The sequence below is a fragment of the Ambystoma mexicanum genome, chromosome 7q (genome assembly GCF_040938575.1).
Source record: "Ambystoma mexicanum isolate Mex_15411 chromosome 7q, UKY_AmexF1_1, whole genome shotgun sequence".
Classification (NCBI taxonomy): Eukaryota; Metazoa; Chordata; class Amphibia; order Caudata; family Ambystomatidae; genus Ambystoma; species Ambystoma mexicanum.
The window spans coordinates 911308105-911332782 of NC_090941.1; the positions used below are offsets into that span (position 1 = coordinate 911308105).

At 47.1% G+C, this 24678-nt stretch overlaps 1 protein-coding gene across 8 annotated transcripts in view; it reads left to right on the forward strand.

The window, feature by feature from the left end:
• The window catches only part of DLG2 (discs large MAGUK scaffold protein 2), a 5493568-nt gene that overhangs the window by 4495189 nt on the left and 973701 nt on the right, over positions 1-24678 (forward strand). For all 8 annotated transcript variants that reach the window (XM_069639853.1, XM_069639851.1, XM_069639850.1 and 5 more), the window contains one exon: positions 14011-14125. In XM_069639853.1, coding sequence (XP_069495954.1) covers positions 14011-14125 — 115 coding nt within the window. The remainder of the gene's footprint in view (positions 1-14010; positions 14126-24678) is intronic.

Consider the following 24678-nt stretch of genomic DNA (forward strand, 5'->3'; position numbering starts at 1 on the left):
ACTAGCGCGATGATGAAAAACACGCGTAGCCAATACCCCCGCCAAAAGAAGAGATACGTCCTTGATCCGCTGTGAAGTTGTGATGGCGCGTGAAACAAAAAATGAAGTAGCAACACACACGTCGGTCTCCACGAAAGGCACGTACAGCGAACTGCTGGCCCCACTCACCTTTAACCCGTGCTGAGGGAAACGCCCGCGCGCACCACGTCACTTACGCGCTTAGGCCCTTTCCTCGAATTACACGCATTCACACACGGACGTGTGATTTATTCACGTGCTGATCCACTATGCACCCGTGTTGAGGGAAAAACCTGTGCGCGATACGTCACAGATGCGCTTACGAGCTAAGGGCCTTTCCTCGAATTACACGCTGCCGTGCACTTTTTTCACGTGCCAAATCACTCCGTATCAAGCTGGCCACGAGAAAACACACGGAAGACCACACTCCTGCCTAAAAGGCCATTTTCCTGCCCCCAAGAGCCCCGAGCACGCTCCCACCTGCCATCTGCTGCTGCCTGCCTGCTTCCCACGTGCCCTGCTATTTGGTGCCTGCACGTCAGCCATCCGCAGGGGTCGAGTTGCTGTGTCCACCCCTGCCGGAACAGAAGACTCCCAACTGGGATACCATCGCTCCACAGCCCAGCCCCAGGACCCAGTTACCCACCCACACCTGCCTTGGGGGTCGTCATGTCGGGGCAAACACCATCCGAGACCACTGGCGACCCCCAGCCAGAGAGGCAGAGGGCCACCAGCTTCAGTGAGAAGGAAGTTAGTGTCCTGGTGGAGCAAGTTCTGGGGCATTACGATGCCCTCTTCACACCATCGCTTGCCAACAAGGAAGTACGGGAGAGGATCTGGGAGGACATAGTGGTTGCCATCAACGCGGAGGGGGTGGCAACCCGCGACATCAAGCACGTCCGGAAGCGCTGGGAGGACTTCAGGTCCAGGACCCTCAACAAGGCCTGGTGCCTCACGATGGCAGAGGATGCAGAGGGGTGCCGGGTCAGCCTGATCCACATCCAGATGAGTGTCCTGGAACGCATAAGCCCAGCACTCCACGCCCAGATCCTTCGGAGGAAGACCAGTCTGGAGTTGAGATGTAAGTAGCCATGCATTGCTGTGTGAAACAGGGCATGTTGCAGTGTGCTGGTAGTTAGCTACTTGGCTGTATGTGTGACATAGGCCATGTATGGATGTGTGTGTGCAGGGACATCATGGTAATGCATGTGAGACCAGTAATGCGTGAACCATATGGATGGTGCATATGTTCCAATGCAACATGGGGAGCAGCATGCGGAATGCACACATGAATGCATGCCTGTCCCTGTTCTTGGACATGGATGGGGGGTGAGAGATGGGTGCTGCTCTCATGTACATGTCTGGTGTACATGTCTGTTTGTCTGAGAAGCGTGTGTGTGACTTTGAAATGCCATGGATGCATGACACATGTCCGTGATGATGTGTAGATTCACTTATGCAGTCTGGTCACCCTTGTATCCACTGTGTCTGTGGTGTACGAGCCATGATGCATGACCCTCCGGTGATGTGTGTGCATGGGATCAGTATGAGCCATGATGCATGTGAGTGTAAAGGTAACATTTATGTCCATAGAGGCCCTTGTACATGGATGCTGATGTTGATTACATGCGCCGTGCCTGTTTCTGCATGTTTGTTGCCTGCATTGACCCATGTGTTGTGGAGGGACAGGATGGAAGTGACGTTTGACAGTGCCACTCATGTGTTATTGCTTCCTGTCTAGGGGACTATTGTACAGTACCCTGATGCTTGTGTTCTATGTCTCCCTCTACGCAGCGTCGAGTGAAGAAGAGGGCGGGGACGGCGCTGTGGAGCTAAGCGGCGGGGATGCCTCCACCGGGCGGTGACGCATGGCCCAGCCACCCTCCCAGGAATTGCCATCATCCGGGAGCGAAGGGACTGGTGCCGCGTCTGCCACTACAGCTGTAGCGGAAGGGCCGGGTGAGCCCCAACCAGGGCTTGCAATGGCGGAAGATGGTGCTGAGACATCCAAGTTGGTGGTCTCCACAGAGAAGGAGGAGCCCGCTACTGAGCCGCACATGGGGCCTGGTGGGGGTAGTACCACTGGTGCAAGTGGTGCAGTCCAGGGCCAGGAGGCAGCACAGGTCACCGCAGAGGGTCCTGTGCATGTCGCTGTCCCTGACCCTGTGACTGCACCACCATGCACCAGCAGGGATGCCCCATCCCAGGCCTGTCTGCAGGCAGGGGGGAGGCCCACGTCATCTGGCTCTCCACTACATGCGGATGAGGAGTCCCATGACCGTATGGGCTCCGTTCTGATTGGTATTGCGTTGCGCATGCATGTCATTCGTGATGACGTGCGTGCTTCCTGGGGGGAGCACGCACGCCATCACGAAGAGCTGCATGGCAACGTGCCACAGTTGGGAGGGGCCATGGCCGGTGGGTTCCTACATGTGTTGCGCACTCTGGCGGACCTCTCCTCCTCTGTGGAGACTATGCGCCAGTCGTTCTCCCTGCCGTCTTCTGGCCCAGACTCCACCAGGGCCCCCTGTGGACCTGACCTGACCAACACAGCCAGATTGGTGGAGATCCCATCCCTGCCACAGTCAGGAGTCGGCGGTCTAGCAGGGGTGGACACCCCAACAACTGGAGACCAGCAGATGGAGGATGTGCAGGCATCATCGGACAGGGCACATGGACAGCAGCAGCAGCAGGCTCTAGGTGGGAGCAATGATGGCTCAGGGCCATCAACATCAGAGGGGCAGGCATCGGCCAGAGGGCAGGAGGACCCTGGAATGGGTGTGTCTTCCGTGTGGCTGCAGTTGGCCCAGCGTATAGATGCGGAGCAGCGGCGGGTGGAAGAGGCGCAGCTCACCATGGTCAGGGCGGAGTTCTCCATGCGTCGGGCGTTGAGGCGGGCTGAATGCCACGAGGCAACTCGCAGGTAGTTGGAACAGGCCATGGATGCATCGCTGCAAGACCTCGGTGCCAGAGCAGAGGCCTGCCTCCAGGAGATAGACATGGAGTTCAGTGATGCCCTGGCTCACAACATCACAGAGTGAGCCATAGGAGTTGCCCGCCGCCATTGTATATAGTTAGTTAGTGTTAGGTTTCCTTTCTCTTCTTTTTTTCTTTTGGGACGCTTGGACAATGCCCCAGGTTTTTGTATATAATTTTTAGGTAGGTTTTTTTTATAGGTTTCATTTCATTAGTTGGGCTCATGGACCCCGATTTCAATCTCTGTACATAGTTGGATTGTGGATTTCTGCAAAAAATGTATTTTACTTCGCCATGGATCAATCGATTTTGAAATTTCTGTTTCCTTTGGATTTTCTTTGGTGGACAAGGAGTTTTCACTGACTTTATTATGGATTACTTTGGATTGAGACTTCATTATTTTCATTTTAGTTTTTGGACATGCATTCTTCTTTTTTTATTAATATTATTTTCATGCTTTGATTCCATTTGCTTAATTTTGTGCACAATACATTTTGATTTCTTACTTCCATGTGTGGTATTCGCTCATTGGTTTACTTAATGTCACAATGTGGGTTTGCACAATCACTGGCACACAGTGTGTGTGACCGACATGTGTTGATGTGCATAGTTGACTTTTGTTTTGTGACAAGAAATAGGCCTTTCAGTGTGGGGTGGATGGGAAACTTGATTGTGTCTCAGGACTGGGGTGGCGTGCAGTGGGATTTTGGTGGAAATGAGGCCCATGAATGTGCATCTTTATGACATGTTGGGTGGGGACATGTGTCGGGGCCTGCTGGCAGGTGCCCGTCAATGGAGGGTGGGTGAGTGTGCAGGGGGACATGAGTCGGGGCCTGCTGGCAGATGCCCGTCAATGCAGGGTGGGTGGGGGTGCATGGGGACACGTGTCGGGGCCTGCTGGCAGGTGCCCGTCAATACAGTGTGGGTGGGGGTCCAGGGGGACATGTGTCGGGGCCTGCTGGCAGGTGCCCGTCAATGGAGGGTGGGCTAGGGTGCAGGGGGACATGTGTCAGGGCCTGCTGGCAGGTGCCCGTCAATGCAGGGTGGGTGGAGGTGCAGGGGGACATGGGTCGGGGCCTGCTGGCAGGTGCCTGTCAATGCAGGGTGGGTGGGGGTGCGGGGGGACATGAGTCTGGGCCTGCTGGCAGGTGCCCGTCAATGCAGGGTGGGTGGAGGTGCGGGGGGACATGTGTCGGGGCCTGCTGGCAGGTGCCCTTCAATGCAGGGTGGGAGAGGGTGCGGGGGGACATGTGTCGCGGCCTGCTGGCAGGTGCCCATCAATGCAGGGTGGGTGGGGGTTCAGGAGGACATGTGTCGGGGCCTGCTGGCAGGTGCCTGTCAATGCAGGGTGGGTGGGGATGCAGGGGGACATGAGTCGGGGCCTGCTGGCAGGTGCCCATCAATGCAGGGTGGGTGGGGGTGCAGGGTGGGTGGGGGTGCAGGGGGACATGACTTGGTTCTCACTGGTGCATGGTGACATGTGGGCTGGCTGGGGGGCATGGCCAGGGTGGATGGGCTGCCTATGAGACATTACCAGGGGTGCAGGGTAGTCCCCTGTGGTGTGGGCTGGCTGCAGGGGCTGGGGAGGGGGTACAGGGCACACCTGGGAGGATACACACTGCAAAATCACGTTTGGAACTCCCTCCGCACCCCTTAGAATACACGTACCCCACTTGCACACGTACCCCACTCGCACAAGGCCTGTCACATGTGATTCTCCATGTGCACCCCCGAAATACACATACCCCACTCGTACAGGGCCTATCGCGTGCGATTCTCCACGTGCACCCCCGAAATACACGTACCTCGCTCGCACAGGGCCTGTCGCATGTGATTCTCCATGCGCACCCCTGAAATACACGTACCACGCTCGCACAAGGCCTGTCGCGTGTGATTCTCCACGCGCACCCCCGAAATACACATACCCCGCTCGCACAGGGCCTGTCGCGTGTGATTCTCCACGCGCATCCCCGAAATACACGTACCTCACTCGCACAGGGCCTGTCGCGTGTGATTCTCCACGCGCACCCCCAAAATACATGTACCCCGCTCGCACAAGGCCTGTCGCGTGTGATTCTCCACGCGCTACCCCGAAATACATGTACCCCTCTCGCACAAGGCCTGTCGCATGTGATTCTCCACGCGCACTCCCGAAATACAAGTACCCTGCTCGCTCAGGGCCTGTCGTGTGTGATTCTCCACGCGCACCCCCGAAATACACGTACCCTGCTCGCACAGGGCCTGTCGTGTGTGATTCTCCACGCGCACCCCCGAAATACACGTACCCCGCTCGCACAAGGCCTGTCGCGTGTGATTCTCCATGCGCACCCTGCTGCGTGTGGGGTTTGTGTATTCGGAGGGGTGCGCAGGGAGTTTTACAGACATTTTCGTGGTTGGGGGGCTGTATGCTGGTCCACTGGCCTGTGCACCATGTACGGGATTTGTGTGCTGTTCATGGCGCACAGGACGGGTTTGGGGGCGTAACTGGCACTGCTGCAGGTGCGATGCGCCACTCTGCGCCACGGATCGTTATGGATGTTAGAATCCATGAATACGCTGTGCGCAAAAATTGATTTTGGCGCACGCGGCTGGCGCAGACTGCCGCACACGCACACTCTGCGCCAGCCGCGTGAGCCACTTGTGCGCTGATTTCTATGAATTACCCCCTTAATGCCTTCTAAGGGCCTCATTACAAGTTTGGTGGTGCAGTTAAAAAGTGGAGCTAATTCCGTTAATGCCATTTTTTGGGCGGTAACAGAATTACCTCAATTTTTCCTGCACCACCAAATTACAAGTTCAATTACCAGCGGCGGGATTACAGAGTGGTAATTCCACCCATTTGTAATAAAGGGGATTACGCCTTCTTCACCACTTCTTGTAATCCCAAGTGGCGGTAACAGTAATTGATTTTGGTGGTGTTTTGGCAGATTTATTGCAAAACTCGAAATGAGGCCCTGTATACTTATTTTTCAAGGAAGTATGTTAATGCTGATAAAAGTGCCAAAGAATTGTGGATGCAAAGAAAGAATATCAATTTGTGCATCTGAAAATTGTACGTAATGATGGGATGGGGAAACTGAGACACTTAAAAAGAAATACCCGCATTGGGTGGGCAGCTTCTGTGGAGTGGCAAAGCTTCTTCTCTGGACTCCCTCGAGTGACCATCACTTCTGAACCTGAAACAAGAATGTAAGCACTTGCAAAGCTTGAAGGTGTCGCTCATTGTGTTCCTCTCCATATGTTTTGGACTACAACTCCCATTTTCCTCACTGCTGATTATGCTGGATAGGTCTTATGAGAGTTGAAGTCCAACACAAGTGGAAGGCCTCCAAATAAGTTACCATGTGCTAGAATCACAATGAGGGTGGTCATTTGCAGGTTCTCACATATAGGATGCAGATGTCCTAGCTGGGTGCTGCGTCCTAAACAAAGATGCCTTTGCTGACCAACTGCATGAATAAAGGGCTTCTGTGTGCACTCAAATTAGATGTATCTATGCTTGAAGGTGCAATCACAGAGTCTTTACATCAGCTAGAGTGCCCAGAAACACTCACCAGAGCAAAGAAGAGCAGAGATCCCCAAAGATCATCTAAATGTTATGGAGGTTTCCAAAGGAGAGACGCCATTCAATGCTTTCCTGCCACGTCACACCAATCCAGACCAATTTACTTGGCTGGGGTATAGTTACAGGGTACGGACCCAACCTCTCATCATACTTGCTTTCTGGTATTCGTCATCAATTTCCTAATGTCCATTTTCCTCCATCCCATGAATGACCACTCTGGTCATGTTGGTTGATCAGCCTTTCAGTGTTCTATGTAAAGCACCATAACTGGCATATTACCTGAAAGTTGATTCCTTTATGGGAAATGTGTACCATATAAGAGGTTGCAACTTGTCTATCTGAGGCGAGTTATCATTTCCAGATGTTCACTTGCTCTATTCTTTAATCTTTCTCCAGACGATGGGCCTCATTACACGGAAGACGGTAAGGGTTAACGGTCACCGGTAATGCTCCCGGTGACCGTTAACCCATACCGCCTTATTACGAGGTCCCTTTGTGGGTTGGTACTTTAACGCCTGCTTTTAGCAGGCGTTAAAAAACGAACCCGCAAAGGGACCTTGGTGGTAATTACGGTACCGCAATTTGCGGTACCATAATTAGCGCCTTCCCCATTCCCTTTATGCTCTATGGGGCAAAAATGGGAATGGGGAAGGGCCTTGGTGAATGGGGAATTACCGCCCCCGCTCACCTTGGAATAGGGCAGTAATTCTGCCATCCACCAAGGCGGACACAGTAAAATACCGGCGGCAACCATGGCGCTAATAGCACCATGGTTACCGCCTACCGTGTAATGAGGCCCGATGTTTTTTCAATGTCTTGTGCTCCTTGTAAAGTACTTAAATACTCTTTTTTTTAATATTGTGACTGTGCCTGCTATTTTTGTTTATCTTTTTGTTTTGTTTATTTGCCAGTGTGAAGTCACCTCCCAACCATTCCGCTAGTGAGTTGAGCATCCATTCACAGGACCCTATAAATGGAGCTCTGGTGACTGAGCTTAATATACATGTCTACTAGTAGGAGGCTAGCAGTGTTTCCTCTTTATTAATCAGATTCTTTTGCCCTGGATTTGGTTTCAAATATACATCTCCCAATCTTCTTTTGCAGGAGTCTATCAAAGGTGTATGTCTATCCTTAGGAAACACCCCTCTCCCTGCCACTTCAGCTTGACGGAAATGGGATTGGCAGATTACTATGCGGCCAAATTGATTGAAGGAGAATTGGCCACAATTATTTGGTATAATGTTGCCACATATATATGTTGTGGGTGGGGTTAGGGTAATAATTAATGTAGGGAGTTAAGGGGGCTGCAAGGGGTCTTCCCCTGCATATATATGCAGCAAAATCGACCTGTCAAAAAATAAATGTGCCAAATTCTCCTTAAACCAATTAGATTTGATGTAATCAACACAAACCAACTGAAGCATTTCAAATTACCAGCAGAATCATCACACTCCTATGTCACGTTTGTCCAAAGAATTCACCAATACCCAGACTGTAGACAGTTCTTGCTGGACTCCTGTTGGCTGCCATGCTTCTCGGTTATGAAGGGGAGAAAATAGACATCATTTAGATTTGGGTTGTTTTTAGGAAATTGTTTTTTCAGCTGCTCCTCAAAGCCCGGATCAAAGCAGTTTTAAGTATTTTTGAGCAAAATAGAGAGGAACTAGAAAGCTATTTGCACCCCACTGTAACACTGTACTTTGTTCACTGTTGGAAACAAATTGTGCATGCGGAGTACAATGCTCTCACAGCATGAATATGCTCCCAACATATGGGACTTTATTATGAGGAAACCTCGGTTTACGGTTTCCGCTGCCTGATATCCCGGTATTACCAGAATATTATGGGCAGCGGCAGAACGCTAAGTTCCCATTCCCATAGACTCCATGGGAATGGGAACACTGGAGCACTGGCACCATTGTTAACAGTGCTGGTGCTTCCGTGAATTATCTGCTGATAGAGGTCTGAACTACCGGCAGGTCAGGCCTGGTGGTTGTTCAGAGCCCCTGCCGGCAAAAACGGAGTGAGCTGGTCTTGAAAATAATTCACAACCTCTTGCTCGTGATGACCCCCATGCATGATAAACATGGCGACTCATATTCTTACACAAAGGAAAAACAGTAGCCTGTAGTGGCTTATCCCTGACACTGCTCCTTCTCATATTCTCCCCGAGGGCATTGTGGCTCTGCTTTCTCTTCTCATTGCCATGGATTCCTTCTGCTTCTGTTTACATTCTGACTGATCCCATCCTTCCCTGCACCACTTCAGCCTCTGAATTGTTGCTTTGATTTGATAGAAACTGAAAGATGGCTGGTTGCGAGACCTTGCACTGTTTTTGTTTCCCTTACGTCCCTACCTTGCTGATTTAAAAGTAAAGGTTAACAGTGTCAACCAAGACAAAAAGCCAGTGAACTGAACCCTCAGAGGAAGATCGGTGTGGCAAGGAGAGCACCAGGACTGGCCGCAAAATCTCAGTGTTTTGTTTTAGGTATTTTACTTTGGGCTTTTGGGGAAAATAGTGATCGCAATGTGCCAAGGCGTCTTATTGAAAAGGAAGGGGGGCAAAACGCAGCTTTACCGACCCATTGAGGAACACTTCAGGAGGCATTTTTATTATCTATTATGCTTCACTACTCTTGGCACTTGGATGTTCACATTAGTGGTGTGCTAGGTAAGTGGGCAGAGAATGAAAATGCTAATTAGCTTTGCAGTTTTTTTCGCTCTTCCAGTTTATAGAGTACCACTTTAAGTAAAGCCATCAATGCTGGGTTCCTGAATCCGAGCCTTTGACAGTTTTCATCCTGAGTAGACAGAAACTGTCCATGTGAAATGGTGTGAAGACCTTGCAAGAAGCTAACAGCACTACTGGACACTCAGCAGGAGGCTAACAACTCCAGGTCGGTGGAGAACCCTCAACATGTAGACAGGAATTGCCCATGTGGAAAGGAGCAAACACCTTGCAGAAGATCAAAGGCGGCATCTGGCCATCCGCAGGAGATTGACATCTCCCTATTAGTGGGACAGTCTCACCCCTCAACAACCCAATCAAAATTTCCGATCAAAGACATTCCAAAAGGTGACCCACATCCTAGAGGCACAGTTTAATACAGGGACACCAAAAGAATGGGCAGAACTGTAACAGATGGAGAGACAAAGGAGAGATACCTTAGGAGTTAAATCATGCAAGATTTTACAATCCCTGTCCCAAATGTAAGAATGCTTTGTCCCCATATTGTATCCACCAATAGACCTCTGACCTGAATAGATAGTAGCTCACATCTAGGTGGCACTTATGTGTCCCCACTTAAAATGTATAAATAATTTGTTGATTTATGAAGCTCTTCATACTGCCATCTTCCAGTGCCTTAGTACTGTAATGAAGTGTCAACATTATTATCCAATTGTCTAACTCAATGTATTGACATTGTTAGGATGAACAGCAGAGTTAGTGTGAGACGTCTATCAAACCCATATTGCAGAGCATTGTCCTGTTACCAAGATTAGCATGTTTCAATTGAACTATTTAACCTGCCACTTGGTATATGATAGATATGGATAACAAGAATGCAATTGCCAGTATGCCTCGGTGATCACGCATCATTCTGTGTGATGAAAATATTGAACTCATCAGTTTAGGATGGGGTCCTTGTGGAAAGAAGTACAGTAGAGATATGTGTTTCCTCATGCTTACAGTACTCAGTTCAGCAATTTCTAGAAGTCTGCTGGTGGTGGGTGATTCTAGTGACTCGAAGTCTGGATCAATCAGCTAGCTATTTCATCCTATAGGTGTGTTGGCTGGGGAACATAGATTTTCAATAATTGTTGGGTACCTGCACATTGTGAAGACTGTGAAGTCCTTCCGATTTGCTCGTCCCCTGATCAGGCCAGGGAGGACTTGTTGATCTGTGTGTAGATGTATTGATCTTCCCAATGTATGTTTGCTGCGGTTTCCATGGATATCTTGTAGGATGAATACATTAGGAATGGCCTGCTAAGTGTGGCCCTATTGGCGTTTAACCCTAAAATAACTTTGTTTTAGTTGGGGAGTGACATTTGGGAGAATGAGATTTCTAATTGAAAAAGTCTGAAAACCCTTGTCATTGCGGAGAAGTAATCAGTAGCAAGGATTCTTAGGGCACTGTTACATCTTGCGTGAATGGTGTGTGTGTGTGCTGTGGAAGAGAGGGAGGTGTCTTATATCTAGTGTGAATCAGTGTACTGCAGGAGGTGTGTGGTAGTGCTTGTCACTGGTCCTCCTTGCCTGCTGCTGGTTTAATGTTGGTGCATGTGGATGAATGGCAGCTCAGAGAATGTCGGGTGAATGTGATGTGTGTATGATGCCATGCATGTCAGTGACACCTGAGCTGTGAGTGTCCAAGGATGGACCGGTGAATGCCTTCCCCATAGTACCTGTAACGGTAACCGGAACCTGGAACTACAACTAATAAAGGATATTAAATGTACCTGCGGGCCCTGGAGTCATTGCATGTGTCTTGAGTAGCTCCATGTTTTACTTCAGTGTAATAGGTACTTACTGGGCAGTGCCTATTAATCCAATGTTGCATTTAGATGTCCCTCCTTTGTAAAATGTGTGGGACAACATTCTTTAAGCTGTCTAGGCATACAGTGCTTGAAGCCATCTATATTCCACAGATTGTATTTGTATCCTTATTCAGTGGCAGTCCATTGATCATTTTACAGGATATCATGTAATACAAAATAAATCAGATGACCTGAGAGATAGTCAAAGCACCGGCATGGAGGTGCCTGGGATGTGATTCTAATGTTTTATGTCGTTCTAAATGTTTTATTGTGATTTTAACTTGTAGCTTTTTTCAACATATAATGATATTGTGATGGTAGATTACATGACTTGCACCATGTCCTATTTTACATCTAAGCACATTTATTGATATTACATGTAGTCAGTTCGGTAATTAACACAGGAATGAGTTGTATGTTAAGCGGTATGTAAGGGGAGTACTGTTTTACTTTACTTCAGAAGTGCATTTGTGCAACGTTCAAATAGGCAGAGGACTTTATGGTTAAATCTTACACTTACTGGGAGCCATTGTAGGGTGCGTAGTATGGTCGGGCGAACCCCTCGCAAAGGACTTTATGGTTAAATCTTGCACTTACCGGGAGCCATTGTAGGGTGGGTAGTATGGTCGGGAGAACCTCTTGCAGAGGACTTTATGGTTACATCTTGCACTTACCAGGAGTCATTGTAGGATCGCTAGTATGGCTGGGAGAACATCTCGCAGAGGACTTTATTGTTAAATATTGCCTTGCTGTGAGCCATTGTAGGATGGGTAGTATGGTCGGGAGAACACCTCACAGAGGACTTTATGGTTAAATCTTGCACTTACCAGGAGCCATTGTAGGATGGGTAGTATGGTCGGGAGAACCTCTCATAGAGGACTTTATGATTAAATGTTGTACTTAATTGGAGCCATTGTAGGATGGGTAGTATGGTCGGGAGAACCCCTCGCAGAGGACTTTATGGTTAAATCTTGCACTTACCAGGAGTCATTGTAGGATGGGTAGTATGGACGGGAGAACCTCTCATAGAGGACTTTATGGTTAAATGTTGTACTTAATTGGAGCCATTGTAGGATGGGTAGTATGGTCGGGAGAACCCCTCGCAGAGGACTTTATGGTTAAATCCTGCACTTAATTGGAGCCATTGTAGGATGGGTAGTATGGTCGGGAGAACCCCTCGCAGAGGACTTTATGGTTAAATCTTGCCTTGCCGGGAGCCATTGTAGGATGGGTAGTATGGTTGGGAAAATCTCTTGAAGAGGACTTCATGGTTAAATCTTGCACTTACTGGGAGTCATAGTAGGATGGGAAGTATGGTCGTGAGGGCCTCTCTTTATGTTAGTGTTTTTCATTTTTGGCACCTGGGCATTTGGTTTTCTGGACAACTCACCTAGCGTGTGTCCACAGCAAGGCATTGTGCTTGTGGGGGTAGCCGAAAACGATCTAGAGGTCTGAACTGGAACAATGGACTCGTTGAGACTGTCCAATTATAAGGTATTTTGGAGCTATAGCAATCAAAGCCCCTTGAATGGGGTTCATCTTTAATAATACTTCGAGCAAGTATACATTTCATAGTTAATGGGTAAAACATGTTTACCTTCCCTCCAAGCAGGCTTTTCTCATTTAAAGTAGAGGGTCACTCACACCATTGACAAATGTGGGAATGATTGGGGTTTCACTTGAAATTAGTAACTGTATCCAAGACAGGCTGTGCTCTGCTGTTAGTCAACAGGGAGGTGCTACACCTACGCCACACCTCACTGGTGAAGCCGAATATGGCTGAAACATATGTCTGTGCTTGCTGTTGTCTTCTTGTTCAGAGGGGAATTGCCTAGCATTTTTGTGCTGGGGTTTCATTGTGTGTGGGACCAGACTGGTATGCACATGGATATTTCTCCTCTGGTATGGCACAGAGATGCGGAAAGTGATGGTAGACGCCTGCTGAGCAGATACCATCCCATAAGGCAGAACATGTGTACTCTTAAGTCGGGTTCACAGTTCTGGCAGATGGAAATATTTTGGTTTCACCCCAAAGTAGTAAACGAATTCAAGGTTAATCCAGATGTGGAACCCATGCTCTCAAACATGTCTAAAGTAGTTTCCAGAAACACAGCTGTGAAAATAATGGGGGACATTTCAAGATCTTTAACCCTAAATTATTGAGGCGGGAAGGCACCGTCCAGATACTCCCTGTGGATATGTAATAACTGTATTTTTTTATTTGTGATATATTAGTACCTGGCGAGGGTCAATCAGTTTGCAACAGGGGATCTGATCGTTCCTCGCCAGGTCCTTACCAGCTCGACAAGGCTCCAGTCGTGCCTGTCGCTGCTGCGTCCCTTGATGTTCCAGCTGCCATGGAAATGGAGAAGGGACTATGTCTAGTCCCTTCTCCCTGTTCCATGGCGGCCAGCTTATACGACGAAAATACAAGACACACGCATGCAATTCACCTTTCAGTAATGTAGCCATGAAAATAGAGGAGAATGTAGGAATGTAGTTCACAAATTGCATATTATTAATTTAAAAACTGCTCCATAGCATTTTGCACCCAGCAAATCATGCAATAAGTTTAAACTGTAATAACTGTATTATTGTATGTGTATTTAAAGCAACTTTTGAATCTTGCACTGTGTGGTTTGCTTTTGTTGTTTTCGTATGGCTGTTAGTGATGTTCCGCATTATTTAAAACACTTACCAGCTGCTCAGTGCCAGATAAGTATGCTTCATGGTTAGCACATTTTTTGTAATTGTGAACTGCCAGGGAGGTGCTAATAGCATCACGACATGGGTCCCAACTTCAAATTATGTGAAGCAGTTCAATGGCTGGATAAGAAAGTTAACTGCATGATAATTAACGAAATGTTTCTGTTGTCCCTCTTTTCTTTCTGAATCTTCTTCGTTAACAGAGTACGCTCGCTTTGAGGCGAAAATCCATGACCTGCGCGAGCAGATGATGAACCACAGCATGAGTTCTGGGTCTGGGTCCCTGAGAACTAATCAGAAACGTTCACTTTATGTCCGGTAGGTCTGCTCTTTTTTTATGCCATTTGAAAAGGCTCTTTAAACGGTATGACATTCATTAATCGGCAGGATTTTTTTCACTGAGCTTTTTGCTGCTGATGTTTGGTCAAAATAACTCATCAGAAAGTATGGGGGTGTTTAAAGGGGTAGGGGGGTGGAAAATAGGTAGTAAATAACTAGGAAGGAGGCTAGAAAAAAAATGTTGAGGAATTTTTTCAGCCAAAAATCGGCGATGGAATGAAAGAGAACCCTTTGAGCAGTGTGTGTATCAATGAATGTGTTATGGCCATATTATATGGTATGCAGCTCAGCAAGGGGAATTGGATGTCAATGACCACAGCTCTATGAGCAGGTACTGTTCTTTCAGGGCCATGGGCAGTAACCTGCACTAAGCACGCGTTACCGCATTTGGTCATGCTTAAGGTGTAATGTCAATGCCTTTGGTGGTATTGCTGGCTTTATTGAGCTGTAACTTGGAATGGGAATTGCCCTCATAGTAACTGGGCCTCATTATGAGGTTGGAGGTAGCCATGGCGCTATTGGCGCCATGGCTGCCTCCAAACTCGTTCCGAATCTGCCCTGGTGAATGGAGCAATTACCGGTCCATTCCAAGGTTGGTGGGACCGGTAATTCCCCATTCACCAGGGCCCTTCCCCATTCCCATTTGAGCCCCCATAGGGCTCAATGGGAATGGGGAAGGCGCTAATAACGGTACCGCAAATTGCGGTACCGTTATTTGCTCCAGAGTCGCTTTGCGGGTCCCGTCCTTAACGCCTGGTAAAACCAGGTGTTAAGGGAGGACCTGCAAAGGCAACTCATAGTAGGGCGGTAAGGGATTACCGGTGCGCTTGCCGGTGCCGGTAATCTCTTACCGCCCACCTCGTAATGAGGCCTACTGTGTACTAAATACATACAGTGCAAAGCAGTACAAAGCATCAGCATTAGGAGTCTCAATCTTTTCATGATAGGCCACTTACTTCTCACTGTAAAACAGACAACGTCCTCCTGGAGACCTATGAACACCAAAGATAGGGAGTCACACGGCTGTTACCCGACTCATAACAAAGCAGGCATTCTGAGGGACTGGGCAGTGGTAACGGTCAACACCTGTAATGAGCCATCTGTCCACTGTCACAACTTCTGCCCCCTATTCCACCCCCCTTCTCGCCCCCACACACCCTTAACCCTCATGCCTCCTGTTTCGTACACTTCCTTTCCTGCCCGGCCAAGGTCAGAATGATTGCATCAATTTTGAACACATAGGTGCCATCCTTTCTTTCTTTGAATGTGTCTTCAATAGCTGTTGCTCTTGAAGTGCCTACGAACAATCACAGCAGTAAACTACTGAACTCGTCCCCCAATCCTGAATCTGACTCCTACCTCAGGCAATGAGCAGATGTTACTTTGCGGAGGCAGTAGCCTCACACGGCAGAAACATTGAGAGCTGTGACATTCAGACCCCTGACACGGCAGAGGATACAATAATGCAAGAATGCTTTCTAGGCGCTGTACGAATATCAGACGTCTTTATGAACATAATCCCAATTATATACAGCAGTTTTGTTTTGGTTACGTTTGTTCCAGTTCAAGGAGGTCCTCTTTTAAATCTAGCAGGGCCCTAGTGTAAATGCCAGGGGAAAGGGAGGACCGTATGTTGCACTTCCCGCAACAGTTTTTCACAGGTTTTTTCTTTCACTGGAATGGTCAAATGTCTCCACTAATGTGGTACTTGTTCTTTGGTCATTTATTTCCTTCCACAAATAAGTGTTTTAATGTACACCCGGTTCATGTATGTAGTATTGACACAGGCATGCCTTAATGTTAGATTCACTTGTTGAGTACACATTATTGTCATTACTTCAGGGATGTGTTAATAGTTCTGTTGCACACGAGGCAAGTCCACATTTTGTGCCTCATTACGACCCTTGCGGTCCCGAACCCTTCATTACAGGAGCGCTGATTACGAGGGTCCTTTTGCGGGACCCGGAACAGACGTCTGGTAAAACCAGACGTCTTTTCCGGTCCCCCGAGGGGAAGAGGGAAGTAATAACGGGCCATTTGTAATGTGCCCGTTATTACCTCCCTCCCCATTCCCATTGAGCCCTATGGGGTCTCTAATGGGAATGGGGAATGGATCCTTCAAGGAGGAATTACCCGGTTATTCCTCAGTGAAGGAATCCGGCAATGGAGCCCGGTTTGGAGGCAGCCATGGTGCTAATAGCCAAAAAATGGGCCTCATTATGAGGTAGGAGGTAGCCATGGTGCTATTAGCACCATGGCTACCCACTTATCGTATTTCGGGTCCGGGTTCCTGAAATAGGGACTTACCGGGTCATTCCAACCTTGGAGGAGCCGGTAAATCCCCATTCCGGGAACCATTCCCCATTCCCATTCGAGCCCCCATAGGGCTCAATGGGAATGGGGATGGCGCTAATAACGGTACCGCAATTTGCGGTACCGTTATTAGCTCTGAAGTCTCTTAACGGGTCCTTTCCATGATGCCTGGCAAAACCAGGCGTTAAGGAAGGGACCCGCTAAGGGACCTCGGAATAGGGTGGTAAGTGATTACCGGCACCGGTGTCCTTACCGGTGCCGGTAATCCCTTACCACCTACCTCGTAATGAAGCCCAATGTGAAGAAAGTGAAATAAGGAGATGAGATTCAAAGGTCAGCCATCAAAGAGAGGACAGTGCAGGGAATAGAGATTCGTGAGGAGAGAAGCAAAATGGCAGATACATTGAAGAATGATGGAGCAAGAAGAAGTCAATTAAATTGCAGGATAACTAAGAAGAGCAGAATAATGGTCCCCAGGTTAGAAGACTAGAGAAGTTATCAGAGGTTAGGTTTGTGTGCAAGCAAAAACAAGGATGCACTTTCCGAATGGTGAACAAGTGAAAAATAGCACATTTGGGCAACAGTAGAGTGTTCTTTCATCGATGGGTAAAATGTCGATGGGTTTTTTTCTGAGTACATTTTACCGAAAAAACCCATTGATATATATAGGGATGGGGTGTTGGAAAAGTATATATAAGGGCTGGGGGTGGTCGGTAATAGGTAAGAAACAATAGGGGATGGGCGATTTGTGGTTGGAATCCCCCAAAAATAAAAATAAATTAATTCAGATGAGTTTTCGATTAGTTTTTTGAGTAAAACATAATCAGAAAAAAAGTCCAAATTTCACCCATCAATGAAATGAGATAGAACCGTAGAGATATGTAAGGTAAAAGAGAGTGAAGAGTCAACGATTACCCTGACATTATCGGCAAAGGATGTTAATGAAAGAACAGATGGAGTGAAAGGAACAGGGAAAGTGGGTAATGGGGGAATTTGATGTGAAATTCCTAATAAGAGTTCTGCAAATGATGGGGTCAGCATGTTCAATGGCATCATTCGGAAAAAGCGATAGATTACAGAACAAAACGCTATCCTTTACTGAGCTCCCTATAAACAGGCCTTCACATCACATTAAGCCTCCACATGGAGGCTTGAGGGGCCAGAAGACAGTTTGCCGCCTCAATCTCCCTCTCCCATTTCAAAACTGAGTTCTAGGACTGCGGGAGTATGAGGTGGCCAATAAGAACACTTAAAGCACTGAGAGGGGTTCCATGCCACCCATTAAAAAACTCAGATACCTGGGAGGGATTTGAGGCCATGCACAAGCCTGACTCAACTTATTTCCATTTGCTAGTTTTCCTTGTTTTCTTGGCAGAATTATCAGGTAGATGCCACGATTAGAGTGCTCTAGGTCGAAGGAAATTCCGATTGCAAGGGTTTTGTGACATTCTATAGTTCTTCTATGCTGTTCTGCTGTCTTTGAGTGATTGCATTCCTTTGGGACTATGGTTTTCTGTAAGACTTCCATATCCTTACGTCATACAGTCATTTCCTTATGTTGCGCTTATTTATTTTACTGATTATTGTTCCCTTCTTTTAATTCATTCTTTGATTGTCTTTGTTGTTATAAGTACATTTTACTTTTGTTTTTGGGACTTAGGTGCATGTTTTGGGAATTGGAGGTGGAACGGGAAAGTGTGGTTTGAAAACTCTTTGACTCATCATTGTTGTCATGTGAAGAGGAAGAGTTGGATGTGTTGTGTCACAGGAGTCTGTTGTTGCTGTCCTTGGCTTACATTGTGAGAGGTGGGAGTGACTGGAGATGTGGTGCAGCAGGCAGTGCAAGTCGTTGTCATGTGGAGAAGGCTGCATTGGTGGTGATAAGTAAGGACACTGTGTTGACATAGGTGTGAAGGCAGTGGTGACAGTATGAATGTGTCAGAAGGGCACTGCAGCCGATGCGGCTGAGTGTTGTTTCTGGAGGAGGCTGAGGAAGAAGGCTCATGTGGCAGCTCTGGTGAGCAGGATGTAGCTGTGGTGAGGAGGATGTGGCAAACTGATAATGATAATAAAGAGGCTGTTGTTCCAGATGTTGTATAGTAAGAACAACAGTCAAAAGGCCATAGAATTTCTGCAACACTGTCAGTAACATTGACATTGGTGTGGATTACTCTTCAGTGTCCAATCGATAAAAAGGAGTGTACAGTTGTGTAAAACTTGTAATGTGGGGGCATTTTTTGAAGATTACATTTTGGCAACAATGTCAGTGAAGCCACATTTGATAGTTTCATTCTGCCAACTTTAACATCCACAAGCCAACCCCCAACCCTACTTCTAAGGTTTCCTCCACTGATGTGTTGTGGCATCTGGAAGTATGCCTTAGGAAGTTGGATGCCTATCAAGTCATTAGTCATTGACCAACAGGCGCTAAAGAATCCATGTTGTCTCTGCCCAATGCAGATGGCAGGAGAAGAAGGACGTCTTCCAAGGTGCACTCTATGGACTTCCATCCTCTTTCTAACCAGGGAAACCATCCTATTGACCTGTTCAGACACACAGGAACATGCAGCCCACATGCAGGATGGTCAGGGGGCATGAGAACAGTGCACTCCAGAATCTGGAGAATTACCTGCACACTCACCATCCAAACCTGGGGAAAGAGTCAGTGATAGTATGAGCCTTCCCTCTCTGCGAGGGGTACACTATATTGAATGGAATGACTCCCCTGTGCAGAAAAGCTGGACACACGTTGCTGTGAATGTCTGCCTGTCTGCCTTCTGCAGAGACCTGTAGACATGCTAGAGAGTGATTCTGAATCATAAGTGAACTTTGTAAACTTTAGGGAGTGCTGCCTCTTCACTTCTGGGTAGCAATAAAGGATGTTTTGTGTGTCTCTTCTCTGTTGGAGAACTGTCAAGTACATTATGACTGTGCTTTTGAAGAGGTGTATAAATGTGTGAGTTTGTGGGAATTATTTTACTCTCCAGGAGAGCTGTAAAAATGTCAAAGTCGGTTGTCATCTATGGAACAGTTGTAATTATTGTGATGGTGCTGCTCTCTACTGCGGGAGAGCTGAAGAAAGATATACCTCTATGGGAGATGTTGAATATTGCTTGAGGGATGCTTGCTGTGCCTTCAATGATCCCCACAACACATACAATTGACTTGCACAAGTAACAAGCCACGGTTCACAGCTGGTACTGTGTTTATCCTCTTGTTTTTAGGGTTTGTGTACAGGTAGCTTTACATTGTCTTCTGTAATGCTCATTGTATTGAATGCCAGCTGATAAATATGTCAGCTGTTAAATGTCAACTGTTAAATATGAAGCACAGGCACCCTTCCCCTGCTGCCAAATACAGTAGCCCAGGTATCACTTAAATTGTTTCAGCCTGTACATTAGCAAGTAGCCTGTTTAGGGTTTGATAGCTCTTCAGATATGTTGTACTGGCCATATGGACGTCTTACTGGCATGTGTCAAGCATGTGCAAAACATCAACCATCTGTGGCATGCCATATGTTGTAGTTCCAGACACATTTAAAAGTCCTGGTTTAGGGAGGGTTGTGTCCTGCAGGCTTACCTGCCTGCGTACAGCATGTGTAGCAGTGATCCCCAAACCTGACCGTGTTCTTGCCAGATGTGGCTCAGTGTGCAGCACATGGGCATTTGCTTTTTACTGATGCTTCTTGCTCACTGCAACATATTCCAAATACCCCTGCAGTTCACCTTGCACCTTATGACCATGCTTTGCTCTGACTCAGAGTTCTCAAATTACTTATCCACATGCTGCTGACTATCTCTCACTTTCAGCTCAAAGTATACGGTGCAGAATAATAGCAATATGTGTTCCAGGTTCCTTTTAATTTCGACTATGCATAGATTCAAATGCAAGGTTGACACCAGTTATCTTATCAGCTCTGATGTTTCCACCTTGGCAGTCAAGGCATGCTTCTTCACCGTGTTAATCTGGTCCAGACCCACCAAGTATGTCAGTGGCAACACTTTACGGAGTGATACATTAAATGTAACTTTATTGGAGGCCTCCTCAGCTTGCTGTGTGACAGATGTGAGAAGGGCATGGTATCAAGAGAGACACAGATGAAAGGTGTTCCTTTTAAAACCTTTCTTTTCTAAGTTTCCTGGGTTGGTGTAATGACTGACTGGCCCTAACTCTAAAGGGATGATTGCCTCAACTGATATTTCTAATGGCCGTCGCTGTCTAATAGTCCAAAATAAACATCTGTCTGTGTCTATACCTATTCTTGCCCTCACTCTTTACAATAATGTGATAGGAAGACTGTTAAAAAGAAAATAGTTGTTTAACAAAAAATGGGAAACCAAAGTTGGTTTCAGGTGGTCTTCTCACCAGGTGCAGTTTGGTCAATGTCGCACAAATTAGTTCACTCAAAAAGGCTATTCGTAAGACCTTCTTCACAGGGTCCTTGCAGTGATTTCAAATACTTTCATTGGCCCTCATTAGGACCCTGGCGGAGAGGGTTTTACGCCGGCGTAGTGCATGGCGTACCTCTCCGCCAGACTACGAGTTCCCGTAGCGCCATGGATGATTTTTACGCCTGCTTTTTGCAGGCGGAAAAATCCATGGCGCTAAGGGACCTTGATGTTAATTACGCCACCGTAATTTACGGTGGCGTAATTAACGCCTTCCCCACTCCCATTATACCCTATGGGGCAAGAATGGGAATGGGGAAGGGTAAAATGGGGATTGGGGACTTACCGCCCCGCCAAGGTCGGCATGGGGCGGTAAGTCCGCCAACCACCTTGGCGGAGTTGGCAGCTTAGCGCCATGGACCATGGTGCAAATTGCACCATGGTCCTCCGCCAAGGTCGTAATGAGGCCCATTGTCTTTGAGTTCCTTGGGGATCCCTTCCCCAAGCTTCAACTTATTCAAGTTCCAAACACTACAAAATAAGTGTAACAGTTCCCCTTGAAGCTTCTCAGGGTTCCCCTCCCCACGCTTGAATCCTTTCAATACTATAAAGAAAACCAACAAGTCTCCAACTTGATTGGGCCTTCTAGGGTTACCTTACCCAAGCTCAGGCCCCTTCCAGTTTTCAAACACAAAGTCAGTTTTATCAGGATGCACTTTGATTTCTTTAGTAGGCCTCACAGGTTTCCCTTCCCCAAATTCAGGCCTCTTCCAGCTTTCAACACAAAACTAAATATATCACAAGTACTTTCAGGCTTCTGAGTGTAGGGCCTTTTAGGAACATGCGTATGTAATGGATGGGATCATACAGAATAATGCTGAGTTCAAATAACCCAAACAACTCAGGAAGATGGCAAAACACTGCTTTATTAACAATTATCTAAAAAAGCAAGTTTACATCGAACTTCAACAGACGTACACTGAGGTTCTCTTAGCAATCTTTACACAAACAATACCTTTTATATCAAGAATACGTAAGAGATGATGTCATACTATGTGGAAATAATGAAAAATCTAGCAAGGGTCAGGATTGGCTAAGGAAAACATCTAAAAATACTTTCTATAGGAGCTAGTATTGTGAGTAGTTGTCCACTGTCAGCTGGACAACATACGCCTACCTCCAAAACATGTAATCTTCAGAAGCATTAGATGCACAGTTTCTTATTGGTCTTCAAATTATAAGGTCCTTCATTATATGAACTAATATAATTGGTTGGCACGCTTGTGCCATGTCTGGAACATTTGGTTCCCTTAGCAGCACATAAGCCCAGACCCATGTGCAAGGAGTTGGGGCATGATACTACCGTCCCACCCAATTATCCCAGCATCTCTCATCGCCCATGTCTTCTGCCATAAAGATTGTCTTTGTGCTTGGCCTTTCAAAGTATTGTCTTTGAGAATATATGGCAGTTAGGGCACTCACTATCATGCCTGGGACTCCAAGTTCGAACTCTATTTTCATCCTTGGCTCACGTGACCGGAGACCAGGATGTGGTCCATTTTGCAGGTTTTAAATGCTGTAAATGAATTAAACTTGGAACTATTGGAGTTCTTTCTTTGCACCTTAACAAGGGATGATTCATCCTTCAAACGTTCACTCATTTCAAGAATACATAGCTGACCTTGGCTGTTTCAATCTTGACTGCAGGCCTGATAACCTTGCCATGCAGCTCCATGATTCTGAATATTCTTGCTACAACACAGTTTTCCCTTCCCGCTTCATGGTTCCTGGCTTACTAAATTCATGATACCGATGTCCAGCTTCTATATAATGGCAGCTTCGCCTGCATTCTATTCACTATGTATATCCAGCTACTATGATGACTTAGTCTACCTTGCGTTTCAGCATCTGTACATTTATTGAACGGTTGATTTTCAACAGCACTTGTGCACATGTAATATTCTTTTTCGTATTTAAAATCTCACTTGATTCTTTACTACGACATTAGTTTCTTTAGGATCTATACATCCTCTTCAGCCAGTATCTCAGGACGTTGTACAATTTTTAAGACATCATTAGCTTCTTTTTTTTGCTTCCTCTCATATTCCTTCAGGGGATTCCACTCTTAGATTGTCATCACTTTGGGGATACATTTGTTAATGCTGTCTCAACGAGTACCTTCTTTCAAGCACATGCTGCAGCATTTGTAAAACAGCTGGCGTTAAACACGGAACCGTCTCATGTCTCCAACATAAAGGAGGAAGCGGGCAGGCTCTCCTGCAGAGGTATACAGTACCTCCTCTACAGGTCTCAGGGTACCCGTCCTCAAGCTTAGGCCTCTCTAATTCCAAACATAAGTTCAGCTGGTCAGGACAAACCTATTACTTATATACACGTTTTCTCACATGCAATCCTCTCAAGGGGTAGAATCAGAGGCTTTAGAAAATGCCAGGCTATTTGCTTTTCCTAAGCACGACCACTCTGATCCTTTGCCCCTCTCTTCATTTCTTACTCGTGCATTCCTTTGTACTTTTTATCTTCAGGTGCTTCCTGCACCACTTCCATGCATTCCTCTCCCTTTGTCATGTACAGTTGCACTGTCTTTTATTCTTTCACATTGTTGTGCACACTTGCACTGCCTTTTCTTTCTCTCTCTTGTGCCTCTTGCATGGCCCCCTCCTTCTGTCGTGCACACTTGCACTTGTTTCCTTCTTTTTGTGTCTATCGCACCCTTTCATTATACTCTGGACTTCACTTTTACTTCTGCACCGCCAACGTACTTTTTTCTTCCTTCTGTGCCACTAGTGCGCTTTCTCCTTCTTTCTTACTTTTTGTTTCTTAAAACTGTCCTTCTTGAATTCTGGGGCACTTTACAAATCTTGCTTTTCTCCCTTTCCCGCTCCAGCCAACCACACGCTCCCGAGTTTCTCTCTCTCTTTCATGCAAAACTCACCGGGTAGTGTAGTGCTTGCGAGTGGTCTCTCTGGGATGCTTTGGGTCGTGGTCATGGTCTCATCACCTGCCCCTTTGATACCCTTGGGCCTGTCACATGGCCCAAGGGAACAATCACATGCATGGACACTGCCAGCAGGGTCCCAGCTGCCTCGCTCCGGGTCTCAGGAGACATGGCTCCACAGCCACACTGCAGCTCCTCTCAAGCACTGGGCCAGTGCTGTGGCATACCGCTCTCCTCTGGATCCTTCTTTCTGCAGCTCCCAGCTTCATGGCTTCTCTGGTCCAGTATGCCACACTAGCTCACTCATCCATCTGTGCAAGACCAAACCTTTTATAAAGACACTAGTCAAGTGTAGTCAGGTGTGAATGGTCACTAATAAATGACTGACCCTGACTGACTCTATTAGTGACAAAACCTCAGTTCTTTCTATGATAGGTTGCCCTCATTTTCCCCCATCTTATTCCTATGGGTAATCTTTATTGATCTTAGTTCCCTCCTCCATGTCTCAGTATTTGTTGGAAATGGGGAGGGGGAGATGGGGTGAGATTGGAGTCACTGCATAAAGGCTGAAGAGAGTAGTTTGGGAGTATTTTTGGGACTGGGGGAATACCATGGGCCTCATCACGAGTTGGGTGGTAATGCCAGTGCTATTACCACTGGCGCTATTAGCCCTACCGCCAAACCCCCCCAGTGCTATTAGCGCCGGATCACGGGTTTGGCGGAACGGTTAGTGCCCATTCCCCTTTGGTTCCATTCGGGAATTCCTCATTCATCATTGGGCCCAATGGGGAAAATTCGCGCTATTACCGCCGGCAGATTTCCTGGCACTGGCACTGGCACTGTCCACATGTTCATAGAGGCAAAATGATTAACAT